Source organism: Danio rerio, chromosome 21, assembly GCF_049306965.1.
Source record: "Danio rerio strain Tuebingen ecotype United States chromosome 21, GRCz12tu, whole genome shotgun sequence".
Lineage (NCBI taxonomy): Eukaryota > Metazoa > Chordata > Actinopteri > Cypriniformes > Danionidae > Danio > Danio rerio.
This window is the reverse complement of record NC_133196.1, coordinates 48,408,129-48,425,000: the sequence shown is the minus strand read 5'-3', so window position 1 is coordinate 48,425,000 and position 16,872 is coordinate 48,408,129. Positions and strand designations below refer to the sequence as shown.

General features: G+C 35.1%; 1 protein-coding gene across 4 annotated transcripts in view; it reads right to left on the bottom strand.

The window, feature by feature from the left end:
* Positions 1–12,981, bottom strand: part of gabra3 (gamma-aminobutyric acid type A receptor subunit alpha3) — a 315,734-nt gene extending 302,753 nt beyond the window's left edge. For 2 of the 4 annotated variants that reach the window (XM_073935538.1, XM_073935539.1), the window contains exon 1: positions 12,659–12,981. In XM_073935538.1, coding sequence (XP_073791639.1) covers positions 12,659–12,672 — 14 coding nt within the window. In that variant the 5' untranslated portion in view covers positions 12,673–12,981. Of the gene's footprint in view, positions 1–295; positions 485–12,658 lie in introns of those variants that run through there. The other 2 variants (XM_073935540.1, XM_073935541.1) reach the window with 1 other exon arrangement.
* Between the last annotated feature and the right edge of the window lie 3,891 nt (positions 12,982–16,872).

Sequence of the window (16,872 nt, the reverse complement as noted above, 5' to 3'; positions counted from 1 at the left end):
ATATCACGCAAAATAAGCAGTGCTGGTGTAAATATGTGACTGAAAGTGTCAGTGTTCCTAATGAAGAGCTGTGTCTCCTGGTCAGGTGCACATCAGCATCTACAGTCTGCTATCGCGAAAGACCTGTTAAACCTTCAAGCAAATGACGTGTCCCTCTCCAAAACAGACTTTCTCCTGAATAAAACACTGCGGGATTTCCACAGGACGTGCCTTTATCACGCACTGACACGCGTTCTGCCATGCGTTTTTACGCATCATTCAGTCATTATTACAGAATATGAAACATGCAGCTCACCAGTGAGAAATCCTCTTTTTTTTCCCCCTTCCGACGGACTTCGGACACTTTCTGAGCAGTTGATTATCCGCTCGGTCTGTCCACTTATTCTCCAGTAAATTCTTTCATGTCGTGGCTATGGCTGAATTTTGAAGTATTTGCCTGAGATGCTGTACAGAGGGTATATTAGTGTTGAGCGCTGGTAACGCTGGAGAGCCTGCCCTCCGCAAACCAACCTTCCCGCCCCCTCCTTCCCTCACGCGCAGATTGGTGCTGGATGGCGGCAAAATTTCCCGCTCGGAGGAGGGTTTAAACGGTTTAAACACATCTGATCAAGTCGAAGCAGATAAAGACTGTGGTGAACCTCTGAAAGCACTGACAATTGAAGAAAAGGTCCAGGTGATATTAATTAATTATTTGACAATCCTCATTTTGTTGCAAACCTGAATATATATATATATATATATATATATATATATATATATATATATATATATATATATATATATATATATATATATATATATACTAATGTCTGTATGAAATCGAAATTGACCATGTTTTTTTGGCAGCTCTTATTGTTATTCTTGTGGTGAACAATTCGTGCAAGTGTTGGTAATCTTAGATAAATCTGAGCATGTCCTTCCGTGTTAGGAGTGGCGATCTTTCTTTGTTGATGTCAGTTTGACGCTTCAGCCACAATATTCTTAAACATGACCCTTTTACCGTTAGTTTGCTACAATTAAATAGCACGGAAAAAATGAAGCCCCGCCTCCTACTTAATATTCAGTTTTTAAAATAAAAGTTTAAGCAACTTCTGCTTCACACAGACTTTATAAATCTTTGACAGTACTTTCCTTTCCTCAAGCGCAGATTGGTGCTGGATGGTGGGAAAATTTCCTGATCGTAGGAGGGATAGTTTAAAAGTGATCAGAAAAAACACAGTCATTTGAAGAAATAGTAAAACTGAATTATTTCATTATTTGACAATCCTCATTTAATTCCAGACTGATTTTTTATTTATTTTTTGGTGAGAACTCAAATATATCTTAATTTCGGTGTTAAATTAAATTTGTTTATTTGGTAGATCACATTGTCATTCTTGAGGTGAACAAGCCTTGCAAGTTTCGGTAATCTTCAATCAAAGTCTGAGGATTTGCTTCCACCTTTGGAGTAACGCTCTTGCTTTGTTGACGTCAGTTTATCGCTTCAGCCACAATATTCTTAACCACGACCCTTTTACCGTTAGTTTGCTACAATGAAATAGCGCTGAAAAAACGAAGCCCCGCCTCCAACTTAATATTCAGTTTTTAAAATAAAAGTTTCAGCAACTTCTGCTTCACACAGACTTTATAAATCTTTGACTGTCCTTTCCTTCCCTCACGCGCAGAATGGTGCTGGATGGCGGCAAAATTTCCCGCTCGGAGGAGGGTTTAAACGGTTTAAACACATCTGATCAAGTCGAAGCAGATAAAGACTGTGGTGAACCTCTGGGAAAGCACTGACAATTGAAGAAAAGGTCCAGGTGATATTGATTAATTATTTGACAATCCCCATTTTGTTCCAAACCTGAATATATATATATATATATATATATATATATATATATATATATATATATATATATATATATATATATATATACTAATGTCTGTATGAAATCAAAATTTACCATGTTTATTTGGCAGCTCTTATTGTTATTCTTGTGGTGAACAATTTGTGCAAGTTTTGGTAGTCTTTAATTAAGTGTGAGCATTTCCTTCCATGTGAGGAGTGCCGCTCTTTCTCTAGTGACAATATTCTTAGCCACGCCCCTCTTACCATTAGTTCGCTACAACGAAATGATATGAAAAAAGAAGGAGAAGGGTTAGTTTAAACATGTGATCAGAAAAAAACACAGTCATTTGAAGAAATAGTAAAACTAAAAATAATTAATTATTTGACAATCCTCATTTTATTCCAAACCTGATTGTTTATTTATTACTTTTTTGGTGAGAACTTAAATATATCTTAATGTCTGTATGAAATTAAATTTGTTTATTTGGTAGCTCACATTGTTGATCTTGAGGTGAACAATTTGTGCAAGTTTTGGTAATCTTTAATCAAAGTCTGAGCATTTGCTTGCGTGTTTGGAGTGACGCTCTTTCTTTGTTGATGTCAGTTTAATGCTTCAGCCACAATATTCTTAGCCATGCCCCGCTTACTGTTAGTTTGCTACAACGAAATAATGTGGAAAAAATGAAGCCCCGCCTCCTACTTAATAATCAGTTTTTGAAATAAAAGTTTCAGCAACTTCTGCTTCACACAGACTTTCTAAACCTTTGCCAGTGCTTTCCTTCCCTCACGCACAGATTGGTGCTGGATGGCGGCAAAATTTCCCGCTCGAGGAGGGTTTAAATAGTTTAAACACATCTGATCAAGTCGAAGCAGATAAAGACTGTGGTGAACCTCTGGGAAAGCATTGAAGAAATAGTCCAGGTGATATTAATTAATTATTTGACAATCCTCATTTTATTCCAAACCTGAATATAGCCTATGGACCATTTGAATGTAGCCATGTTATTAGCCTATTAACATTTACTGCTTGTAATCAAACTATTTAATAGAGGCAATTCAATCACAACCTAATGTTAAAACAACTATTATAACAATATTTGTCAATATGTGGCACTTTTTGGATTCTCGGAAGCTATAGAAATTTAAAATGTAAAACTGGAAATACTAACGCAATCTCACGGCAATTTGTAACTTTTTGATTTAGTTGCTAATTCGTACGAATTCGTACGATCTAATTTGTACTATTTAGTATGATTTGCTCATCACCCAATCACAATTGGGGTTAGGGGTGGGGTTAGGTGCCACGCCTCCTTTTTAAAATCATACATTATGCCTCTATCGGGTTTGAGGCAAAAGAAAAATGTCTCCCCCATAATCTATGCAAAAGTTATTGTATTCCAACTGATTAGAGGTGCTGTACAAGCCACAGAGAGCGATCATTGTTTTCATATTTCACTATTCTTTTGTTTGATCAAACATAATTCACCGTGTTTGGACCACGTCAGACATATATAAGGATTATTTATGCACATCAGCTCAAAAACAGAGGAGAAATGGCCCTGAAGCGCACAGCATAAGGTGAGAGATGACAGCTGTCTGTGCTATCTGGGGCTGCTTATTGATCATAAATGTATTGTTTTCACTTCTGCGCCATGGAAACACCGCGATTCATTCGACAACTGTTTGATATGTGAAAATAATTCAGTAAAAAGTTCACTATAACCGTATGAGCACCGGCAAGAGCTTTCATTTGAGCTATAACTTGTACATGTGTCATATATGAACCATATGAAAAATCATGAAAATGAACCAATGTTCAATGACCAGCTCGGGTATCCAAAATACTGTGTATTTAAGTGTAAATAACTTTTGTACAGTAGAATAAAAACCAAAGTGATGCATATGTGCATAAAATATAGATTCTACACTTTCAATCGAAACCACTTAAGGGGGTCTGGTGCAAAGTTAGCCCTTTAAATCTTAAAGCGAAATTCGATGATGTCACAGACCCGGTACCGGGTCTGCAGAGTTGTTTAAATAAAATCACACATCACAAAGCTGTGATATAAATCACCTTATAGATTGTTTTGTTGAGTTGTGGCATGTTTTCTCAAGCAGAGCACCATCGGCTTATCAGCCAACTGTAAGATAATTCGTACAATTTGATTTAAAAGCGTGTGTTATATTGTTGTTATCCGCCAAGTGGAAAATAACTGTTTTCTTGCCAAAGAGGATTTTTGCTCAAGTGTTAATTTTTGACCCGAGATGCCAGACTCTCGGCAAAAAAACTGGATTACACTGAGACCTTAATATCAGGGGAATTCCATCTGAAATTGAGCATCTTTTCTGCCTCAGCACACAAAGTAAAGGTTCAGGGCTTTCTGTCTGAAATCTGCCCTTTTCTGAGCGAATTTATAGTACAGTATATCACTAGCGAGTTGCTGCGCTTTCACAGCAATATTTAGAGCAGCAGTTCTACTCTGTAAAAATATATATTAATTAACAGTTTCTGTATTTTGTGATGAGTGTGACCAGTGTTTTCTGTTTATTTCGGTAGTAAATTGCATTATGAGATATTGCGTTTTGATGTTGATAATTCAACTACAGTTTGACAAAGTGACTTTTACTGACATTTCAAGAGTTCACACTTAGCTCATGATTTATCTATTTGGCATGCTGTCCCGGGAGAGAGCCCTAAGCTCAAGGGATCCTCGAGCCCAGGGCTCCCCCCTTTTGCTGGGGGAGATTAAGCTCAGGTTGATCTCAAACTCCCCCGCTGCTGAGGCCAAGGCGAACTTCCTGAGACTAAGATATTATAAAAAAGGTTTAGGCTTATTTTATCGATAATATAGAGCACATTTGGATGGTGGGAGGAAACTGGGGAACCCGGGGGAAACCCACACGAACACGAGGAAAACATGCAAACTCCGCACAGAAATACCAGATGGCTCAGCCAGGACCTGATGCCATAGGTATTCTTGCTGTGAGGCAACAGTGCTAGTCTTGAGCCACCGTGCCACCCATTCTGGATAAAGGAGGAAGAAGGTTTTTTCCGGACGAAGATAGTTGTAGAAAGGAAATGAGGATATATATAGTGATTTGGGATCCTTTGATTGGAGGATCATGATTGGCTAATGTGGACCAGCTGGGTCAATCATGTGCACATGCTCCTCTCGAAATTAGTTTAAAATTAAACTTCACTTATTTGTTTGAAATAGTGTAACGTATAAGGAATAATATAGAGAAATTAATCTGTAAAATAGGGCAGCACTGTGGCACAGTGGGATGAATGATTTTTTAAACCTATTTTAAGGTCAATATTATTAGCCCCCTTAAGCAATATTAGTTTTGGATTGTCTCCAGAACAAACCACTGTTATACAATGGCTTGCTTAATTACCCTAACCTTACACTAATTAACCTGGTGAAGCCTTTAAATGTCACTTTAAGCTGTATAGAAGTGTCTTGAAGAATCAGTCTAATATTATTTACTGTCATCATGAAAAGATAAAATAAATCAGGTATTAGTAATGAGTTATTAAAACTATTATGTTTACAAATGTGTTGGGGAAATCTTCTCTTTATTAAACAGATGTCATTCTGCATTTGATGTTAGCGTTTGTACGCATTTTAAATGGATTCATTTCAACATGTCAACATATGCAAGTGTTTCATGTTTATTTCTGTGAATGAAGTCTGATTTGAGCCCTACATAGTGCCTCGTACTCTCAGATTCTCTCATCATGAATAACAACCTCCACATATTATGCAACTAGGAGATTTATTTCACAGCTTAAGTGATTATAACTGGAGTTTTTTTGTGAAAGCGCATAAGTCACGCTAGAATAAATGTATTGCCCTGCCAATTATTTCTTCTCATCAACATAATGCTGACAACACAAGCCAGGTACAGTGTTGGAAACTTAGATTCAGCCAGGGAAAATAAATAAAACATACAGTTGAAGTCAGAATTATTAGCCTCCCTGAATTAATAGCAGCAAGTTATCCAGCAAGTTTTGCCCTTCCAGCAGCAACCCATCTCTGGGAAACATCCACACACACATTCACACACACTCATACACTACAGACAATTTAGCCTACCCAATTCACCTGTACCGCATGTCTTTGGACTGTGGGGGAAACCGGAGCACCCGGAGGAAACCCACACGAAGGAACATGCAAACTCCACACAGAAACGCCAACTGAGCCGAGGTTCGAACTAGCGACCCAGCGACCTTCTTGCTGTGAGGCGACAGCACTACCTACCGTGCCACTGCCTCGCCACTTTTAATTATATGTTGTTATTATTAATGATTAATGATATTCATGTATGTGAAGACACTGATTATGTTAATGATTTCTCACAATAGTTCTCGACAATGATTTAACAAGGTAAGAAACAGAAACATCAATATGCAACTCTTTATTTGTCTGAAATAGTTTTAGTTTTATATATATACATATACCTTAATGTCATTAACACATTTCACACCAATGCAGGTGTGATTTAAAAAGAATAGCTTCAAAAAAATAATAGATTCAGCTTACTGGTATGTGGTGCAATGGTGAGCTATTTTTAGAACAGGCCTGTGGGCAACTCATGTAGCCTTCTTGGGCTACCTGGTGCCCGTGGGCACCATGTTGGTGAGCCCTGTTGTATAACAATGGTTTGTTCTGTAGGCTATCATAAATATATAAAGCTTAAAGGGGCTAATAATATTGTACCTAAAAATGAATAGCTGCTTTTATTCTAGCTGAAATAAAACAAACAAGACTTTCTCCAGAAGAAAAAATATTATCAGACATACTGTGAAAATTTCCCTGCTCTGTTAAACATTATTTGCGAAAGTTCATAGATAAACTTCATGGTGACATGGTGGAGAAAGTCTAGCCTGAAAGTTTGATGTAGTTTTAAAGTTTAATTAACTGAAGTAGTTGTAAACTTTTATGCTTATATGTCTTTAAACCAGTGGTTCTCAAACTTTTTTCACAAAATACCACCTCAGAAAAAAATGTCTCTCCAAGTACCACCACAATATATTGAAATGCAGTAGCGTAGTATGCTTAAATAAGCAGCCAAAGCTCTGCACAGTTCAAAAATGAGGCAGATTAATTTCTATTATTATGAATATTTATTATTGTCTGCCATTTTAAACATAATAAATAGCTTGAACGTTAACACTGCACTATGCTTACCGGTAAAAAAAACAAAAAAAATTAATTAAAATATGCCTCTAAAAGTTAATTAAAATGGCACTGTTCTTAAATATGAAAATAAAACTGCTGTATTAAAATGTAAAGGATAAACATATGGTACCCTAGTCATAAAAAACTTGGAAATGTTCCTTGGACCTCATAAATATAGGCTATTTGTGGTCATATTCATATATAAAATGTTTTTGAAAAAAAATTGAAATAGATATTGCATGCGATTTACTTGTATGTCTTTGAAATCTAAACATTAACCTTAAATGTATGATTTGGATTAACATATTTAATTTAGAAATTAGATCTGCTTACTGCGTGTTATAGGTTTGGATGTCACAAAAGCAAGTCATTATACCATACCTGTCAATTTTGGGATATAAAAATACAGGATACGCCGTCAACAACCGGTACTAATATGGGGAGGGGTTTAGCTTCAAAGGACAGAATACATAATAAACATTAGAAAACTGAAAATTAAATGAAAGGTTTAGCCTATCAGAATCAATTTCCTGATCACATTGTTGTTATCGTATGCGTCAAGGGTTAAAAGTGTGTTAATTTTTTACTTGAATTATTCAGCAATTCCTCCGCATACCACTAGAAGGAAGCCTGCGTACCACTAGTGGTACACGTAGCAGTTTGAGAACCACTGGTTTAAACCATACACTTGTATGTCATATTATTAATTTGCTTATATTGCCACATATTGGACTTCCATATGGGTAAAACAAGTAATCTTGAGGACAGATTATTAGCTTGATGATATTCTGGTGCTGGTGGCACAATGGATCAATGGTTAGCACTGTCGCCTCACAGCAGAAAGGTCGCCGGTTTGAGTCCCGGCTGGGAACATAACATTTTATAGCTTTTAGAAACTGCCCCTTTTAGGCTTCGATTCGAACTGTGCTGTTTTGTTGACCGTCGCTTTAAATTCAAATAAGGCTGTGCTCTTTTCAAAAAAGGGTGGAGCTACATACAGTATGCCTGTGTGTCAGCATAGTGGCAGATTCAAAAACAGTGCCGACATCTGTCTCAATACACTAGTGATGGTCACTAGTGGATGGAGCTTTCCCCCCTCTGATGACACATACACATGGAGAATGTTATCAAAGTGTTCCTGCAGACGCTTTCGATCAAGTCTACAATTAATTAATGTTTACCATTAGAAGCTGGTTATATTCACAGACTGCTGTCTTAAAACCCCTTATGAAAGTGATTTTTGCATAATAGTTCCTCGTTTAAGGGCAGCAGAATCAGCATCCGCCTGCACATCTCCAGCATGACTCACTCACTGGGATATTGTATTTAAATACTCCGCACAAATGGAAGAACCTCTGCTTTGGCACACATCCCACAAGGTGCCCTTGGTCGAGCCATTTATTTCGACAAAAGTCGCTTTCAGCGCCGAGTCTGAATAGCCTCCAAGAAAATCCAAACATGTTCCTTTTTAGGCTGAAACACGAGTGCCCTTGACTACTGCGAGTGAGCTTATTCAGATGAACAGAATTAGCACTATTTCTACAGCCTTCAATTCTCCCTAAATCACCAACATCATTAGATTTGCAGTCTGCATAGTGAACGAGGTAACTAATCACACCGTGCACCGCCGAGCCACCGCGGCTGATAAGGAAAGATCCATAAGGAAACTTAAGGAAATAATTCTTGCTCGCTTTGCATTCACATTAGCGCTCATAGCCTGCTGTGTTGTAAATAAAATCTGTGCAAAAGATATCGACCAAAATGCTGGCTAAAACTCAATGCAATGAACACATGAGGAAGTAAGAATAACATCCATACACAAAATTATAGCTAATATTCATTCATTCGTTTTACTTTCGGCTGACTCCCTTTATTAATCTATGGGCGCCACAGGGGAATGAACCGCCAACTTATCCAGTATATGTTTTACTCAGTGTATGCCCTTCCAGCTGCTACCCAACACTGGGAAACACCCATACACACTCATTCACACACATACACTACAGACAATTTAGCTTACCTGATTCATCTATCAGTCCCTCCAAGATTTTGCAGGAGATATACACTCACCGGCCACTTTATTAGGTACAGCTTAGTAGTACCGATTTGGACCCCTTTTTGCATTCAGAACTGCCTTAATCCTTTGTGGCATAGATTCAACAAGGTACTGGAAATTACATACCATTACACCACCACCACCAGCCTGAACCATTGATACACGGCAGGATGGATCCATGCTTTCATGTTGTTATTCCCAAATTCTGACTTGACCATCCGAATGTGTCAGCAGAAATGGAGACTCATCAGAGCAGGCAACGTTTCTCCAATCTTCTATTGTCCAGTTTGGTGAGTCTGTGTGAATTGTAGCCTCAGTTTCCTGTTCTTGGCTGACAGGAGCGGCACCCGGTGTGGTCTTCTGCTGCTGTAGCTCATCCGCCTCAAGGTTGGCCGTGTTGTGTGTTCAGAGATGCTCTTCTGCAGAGCTTGGTTGTAACGAGTGCTTATTTGAGTTACTGTTGCCTTTCTATCAGCTGGAACCAGTCTGGCCATTCTCCTCTGACCTCTGGCATCAACAAGGCATTCGCGCCCACAGAACTGCCGCTCACTGGATATTTCCTCTTTTTCAGAGCATTCTCTGTAAACCCTAGAGATGGTTGTGCGTGAAATTCCCAGTAAATCAGCAGTTTCTGAAATACTCAGAGCAGCCCGTCTGGCACCAACAACCATGCCACATTCAAAGTCACTTAAATCCCCTTTCTTCCCCATTCTGATGCTCAGTTTGAACTCAGCAGATCATCTTGACCATGTCTACATGCCTAAATGCATTGAGTTGCTGCTGATTGGCTGAGAAGAAATTTGTTTTAACGAGCAGTTGGACAGGTGTACCTAATAAAGTGGCCGGTGAGTGTATACGTTGCACATATTACATATTTAATATATCAAGCACTATTTGTGTGTGAAATTAAAACTTTAATTTGTATGTCACATATTTAATTTGCATATATTGCATAAATCTGATTCACATAGGAGTTGAATTATTATTTTTTATTTTAATTACATATATATATATATATATATATATATATATATATATATATATATACTGTATGTTTAGTGCCTAAGTTACAAATTTAGTAAAGGCAGTTTTTAAAACTTATGGCATTATATGATTAAATAATTGTTTTTTTTTCCTTGTTTTTTTGTTTTGTTTTTTTTTTGCATGAAAAAATACAAAAACCTTGCATGTATAACGTAAAACTCTTTGAACCATGAAGACACCAAATAATGTCTTATATAATTATAAACTGATTTCTGCGTATAAAATTTCATTTAGAGAGAAAAACACATTTAGAGAGAGAAAAATAAGAAAAAAAATTAACATGAGTGATTACATTAAATATTTAAAAATGGAGACAAATCATTTACATCAGTAAATAAATACAATAAATAACCCTCCCTTCTTAGCCGGCAATTCTCCCTCACCATACAGTTTAACCGTATCATATTGATATGTAATGTAAAGTCAATACGATTTGCATTTACAAGCCATTTACGTTCGCAGTGACATTGTGACATAGTATATTGACTTTTCCCTTCAGGCTAACAAGCATTGATGAATCATTCATAGCAAGATCAGCAACCTGCATTTTAAAGAAAGCAAATGCGGTCTATTTAGATGTTTCACTGCTATTAAATTGCATAATTTTAAATTTGATGTGCATTAAAATGTCTTTCCCAAGCAACATTTACAATTATCCGTGCAGGTACTTGGGCTTTCCCAGGGAAATTAAATAAGAAAATACAAATAGAAGAAAAATAAGTAAGAATTTGTCGTGTTTTTGTACTATAACAGTGTCACACAGTGTCCTACACATGATGCGTATCGAGGTAAAGTTGGTTTTATATTCGCATTTTTGTTCATTTAGATGTCTCTATATTGATTACCATGTTACTTTGAATGTTTGATGGGAATTAGCATGCAAGTATGACTTGTAAACAACATTAGCACTATCTCATTGACTGTAAACAATGCTGTATTTTGATAGTCACTGCTGCTAATATGGTTTCCTAATTTATAATTTGCAAAGAATACTTTTCTGAAATTATAATATTTAAGGTGAAGTCAGAATATGCAAATATAAAACCAACTTTACCTCTATATGAGAGGCATCTTTCCACATTAAAAGGATTTTTGTCCTAATCATTTGCAATGGCGACACAAAAACAACAACACAGGCTTATTCTGGAAACGTACCCCAATATACATTTCTGGATATCGTGAATTATGTAGCCAGGGGAACGTGTTGGATTAAAAACCCAAGCATTTCATTGACAGTACAGTGGCTGTGTTTACATGTTTCTGTTGTGTTTGGTGTGGACAAAAAACTTTCTTGTCGCTGGAATCTTGTTGTTAGCACACGGTGCCACAAGATAAGGCCCTGTTCATATAAACACAGGTATTGCCATATTCTCTATTTTTTTTCTGCATTCAGAGTGATCGAGGTAAAGTTGGTTTTATATTTGCACATTCGTTTATTTAGATGTCTCTATATTGTTTACCATGTTACTTTGAATGTTGGATCGGAATTAGCATGCAAGTGTGACTTCTAAACAACCTTAACACTATCTCATTGACTGTAAACAATGCTGTATTTTGATATTGTAATATGGTTTCCCAATATATAATTTGCAAAGAATACTTTTCTTAAGTTATATTATTAAGGGGAAAGTCTGAAAATGCGAATATAAAACCAACTTTACCTTTATTTCAGTGTGGTCATGTGGACACTACACTCTCAGATGTAAAGGTATGTGAGTTGTCACTGGGGTGGTACCTTTTCAAAAGGTAAAAATTTGTATTATTAATACCTCAAGTGTAGATGTTGGTACCTAAAGAGTACAAAAGTGTTCCTCTTAAAATTTGTAGGTGCTAATATAAACTTTTGAGGTACCAATATGGACCTTTCAAGATCGAGGTAAAGTTGGTTTTATATTTGCACATTCGTTTATTTAGAAGTCTCTATATTGTTTACCATGTTACTTTGAATGTTGGATCGGAATTAGCATGCAAGTATGACTTTTAAACAACCTTAACACTATCTCATTGACTGTAAACAATGCTGTATTTTGATAATCAAAGGCTGCTAATATGATTTCCCAATTTATAATTAGCAAAGAATACTTTTCTGAAGTTATAATATTAAGGGGAAAGTCTGAAAATGCGAATATAAAACCAACTTTACCTTTATTTCAGTGTGGTCATGTGGACACTACACTCTCAGAAATAAAGGTATGCGAGTTGTCACTGGGGTGGTACCTTTTCAAAAGGTACAAATCTGTATTATTAATACCTCAAGCGTAGATATTGGTACCTAAAAAGTACAAAAGTGTTCCTCTTAAAATTTGTAGGTGCTAATATAAACTTTTGCGGTACCAATATGGACCTTTCAAGTACAAATGTGTACCTTTTGAAAAGGTACCACCCCAGTGACAGCTCGCGTACCTTTATTTCTGTGAGTGTACAATCAGATTTATTGCTTTGTGACGGACCTAGCTATTTAGCTTATCGCTATTTAGGCTAATAATATGCAAAAACAAGATACTAGTGCAATCAGAATGTTAAAATAAATAAAAAACTCACCTTTTAAAGATCATCTTCAACTCAATAAACAAATCCCAGCCAGGTCTGTCATGTTTTTGGGTCTCCTTGAAAGATTTCCAGTGTGTTCTTTGTCATTTTGCATGTGTTCTGAAAAAATCCAGTGTGTTTTTTTTTTCTATTTTTTTGCATCTTGAGAATTTGCAATGTGTTTTCTTTATGTGTTCAACTTGAAAACCCATGAAGATCTTTGCTTAATTCACTGGGGATTTTTGTAATTGCATGTGTTTTCTTAAAGTGAAGCATGCTTAGCTCTGAATTAAACCGTATGCAGTTAACTCGTGTAAATACTTAATGCTGTGTTTGGTGTGAACCCAGAATTCAAAGTCTTTTATTGCCCCCTGTTGGTTCGGAGTGCCTTTAACGTTCGTCACAGAGCATTTTTATGTAGACATTGTGGACATTTAAGTAACATTGACAACTTACCCATTTCCAAACATTAAAAATACAGACACTGCAGTAACGTTGATAATTCAATTATTTGGTATCAGTGAAAATACTGAAATTGAATCAATGTTGATAGTTCAATCATTTGCCATTGTTGACATTAAAACAGTGAATAAATGTTGATATTTCCCATTTTTAAACATTGAAAATACTCTAATTGAATTAACGTTGAGAACTCAATCATTGTAGCCATTGTTGAACATGCTGACATTGAATCAATGTTGATAATTTACCCCTTTGCCAGCACTGAAAATACTGACATTGCAGTAACGTTGATAATTCAATCATTTAAATCGGTAAAATGAGGATCATATTTTAGAGGTGGCGGATTCGGATCTGTCTTGTTCCGGGCACAAACTAAGCCCTGCCCGATGCTGAAAATACCGATGTTGAATTACCATTGCTACTTCAATTATTTGGCATTGTTAAAAATATTATAATTTAATCAATGCTAATATTTACGCCATCCCCAATATTTAAAACACAGATGTTGAATTAATGTTGACAATTTATCCATTTCCCAATGTTGAAAATACTGACATTGATTAAATGTTGATCATTTACCTCTTACCCACAGTTGGCATTGAATAAATGTTGATAATTCAGTAATTTCCCAACACTGAAAAAACTGACATTGAATAAATGTTGATAATTCAGTAATTTCCCAACACTGAAAAAACTGACATTGAATAAATGTTGATAATTTACCCCTCACTTAACGTTAACAATGCTGTCATTTAATTCACATTGATAATTCAATCATTTTAGCCACTGTTGAAAATACTGACATTGAATAAATGTTGATATTTTACCCCTTACCCAATGTTTAAAATACTGTCATTGAATTAACATTGATAATTCAATCATTTTAGCCACTGTTGAAAATAATGACATTTAAATACCATTGACATTTTTTTCAACAATGCCAAATGATTGAAATATCGACTGTATTTTAACGTCAGTATTTTAAATGTTGGGTAAGGGGTAAAATATCAATATTGATTCACTTATAATATTTTCAACAATGCCAAATTATTGAATTTTAATTGAATTAATGTTTATATTATACCCTTTACCCAACATTAAAAATATTGTCATTGAATTCACGTTAATAATTCAATCATTTTTCCAACATAAAAAAAAAATACTGACATTGAATAAATGTTGATATTTTACCCTTTACCCAACATTGAAAATACTGACGTCAAATTAACATTAATTAATAAATCATTTGCCAATGATGAAAATACTGACATTGAATAAACGTTGATAATTTACCCATTTTCCAAAATTGAAAATACTCTAATTGTATCAATGTTGATAATTCAATCTTTTGCCATTGATGAAAATACTAACATTGAGTAAACGTTGATTATTTACCAATTTCCCAAAACTGAATAATGTTTCATTGTTTGCATTTATACTTAACTCAGCTTTTGGTGTAAACCCAGCATTAAAGACTTTTATCGCCCCCTGTTGGTTCGGAGCTCGGATTTAACATTCATCCCAATGTGTTTTTAAGTGGACAGATTTTATTTATTTATTTATTTATTTATTTATTTTTTATTTTTTTATTTATCTAATTTATTTATTTATTTAGTTAATTTATTTATTCATTCATTTATTTATTTATCTAATTTATTTATTTATTTAGTTAATTTATTTATTCATTTATTTATTTATCTAATTTATTTATTTATTTAGTTAATTTTTTTATTTATTTATTTATTTACATTTTAAAATGTATTTATTTTCTCATTCATTCATTTTCTTGTCGGCTTAGTCCCTTTATTAATCCGGGGTTGCCACAGCGGAATGAACGACCTATTTATTTATTTATTTATTTATTTAAATTTTTATTTATTTTATTTATTCTTAAACAAAGGCAGGAAAAAATCGGTTTACAAAAATACCTGAGTATGTGTGGACATGGCCTAAAACTCCAGTGCCAAGCTCACTACAACGTTTCTTTTTATTGTTATGAATTGTGTCCTCTTGCTAATAGAGATGCACAATGTGCACAACACACCACTGCAACAGTAATATATTTTTAATGTAATTGTAGTGAAGAACGCTCATTCATCTACACATGGCATGCCATAAAAGCATCCGCATGCCAATACCTGGCAACGACGTTCATTCAGACATCTGTTATTTTGCCTTGTGTTTGCACAGCGAGGCTTGTGGTACATTTGCAGTCGTTGGAAAGCCTCCATGTCTCCTTGGCTCTCAGCATCTGTCTATTAATCATCACTGCTCGTGTGAAGAAAGAAAGAAAGAATGGGATTTCCAATATGAAACAGTGGCTCGCTCTGTGGATTTTCCTCGCCACACTGACCTCTGTAAGGCTGTCAGAATTTCCAGGGAGGTCAGTGAGAGAAATGCCAATACATCTTATGATCTCAGCTGTCTGGATCACTCTCTTTCCTTTTTTTTTTTTTTTGCTTGTTGATTAAAAAAGCCATTTACAGAAGAGCAGTAACATCTTACATGGTTTTAGTCCTCTGTGCACCTGCTTGCAGAGATAAAGATGAACTAATAACATTATTGCGGGATTCTTATTACATTTATTAAAGAGTTAATTGGCTCAGCATGTTAACTATAACACTAAGCTGTTAAATATCATCATGTCAATGAGCGGTCATTACTAGGTCAGTGTGTTGACCTGTTGTGATTTTAACAGCAGATACACACAACAAAATCAATAATGAAAACGCTCAATTGATATGCTTAACTTGGAGTTTGATGCCTTTTTCGAAAAAGACCCCGCTGTTAGAAACTTTATATTTTTTTTATGTTTATGAAGCTCTAAAACCATTTATAAATCACTTAAACTACAGGCACTGACAAAATACTAATAATACGCTTAGGAGAGTTGGCTGATATGTAGATGAATAGTCCAACAGCTATACATAGTACAGTTACATAGTCAATATAATGTCTTCAGTACACTGAAAATATTGCATTGTTGTAAAATAATACTGGATCAAACATGGGCAAACCCAAGGTTGTTGTTTTTTTTTTCAATTTATATGACTCTTTTAACCCAATGGTTGGGTTTGACCATATTTGACCCAACGTTGGTTCACAACAACCCCAAATTTTCTTTTAAAATGTAAATGTGACCTGAAAATAAGCTTTATTGTAACATAACACTTGGCTAAATATGGGCATAACCAAGGTGGCATTATTTATTTTTTTTCAATTTAAATGACTCTTATTAACCCAACATTGGATTTGTCCATTGTTGACCCAACATTGGGTCACAACAATCCAACGTTTTTTTTTAGAATGTAAAAGTAACCTGAAAATAAAGCTTTTTTGTTACCTATCACTGGGCCAAATTTAGGCAAACCAAAGACTGGGTTACTTATTTATTTATTTTTCTATTTAAATGACTCTTTTAACCCACTGGTTGGATTTGTCCATAGTTGACCCAATGTTGAGTCACAACAAGCCAATATATATATATATATATATATATATATATATATATATATATATATATATATATATATATATATATATATATACATTTATTATTATTCTTTTTTTCAGATTGTAAATGTAACCTGAAAATAAAGCTTTGTTGTAATATAACATTCGGTAAAATATGGGCAAACCCAAGGTTGGGGTTATTTTTTCAATTTAAATGACTCTTAATAACTCAATGGTTAAGTTTATCCATATTTGACCTAATGCTGGGTAAGGAAAACCCAACATTTTTTAGAACGTAAAAATAACCTGAA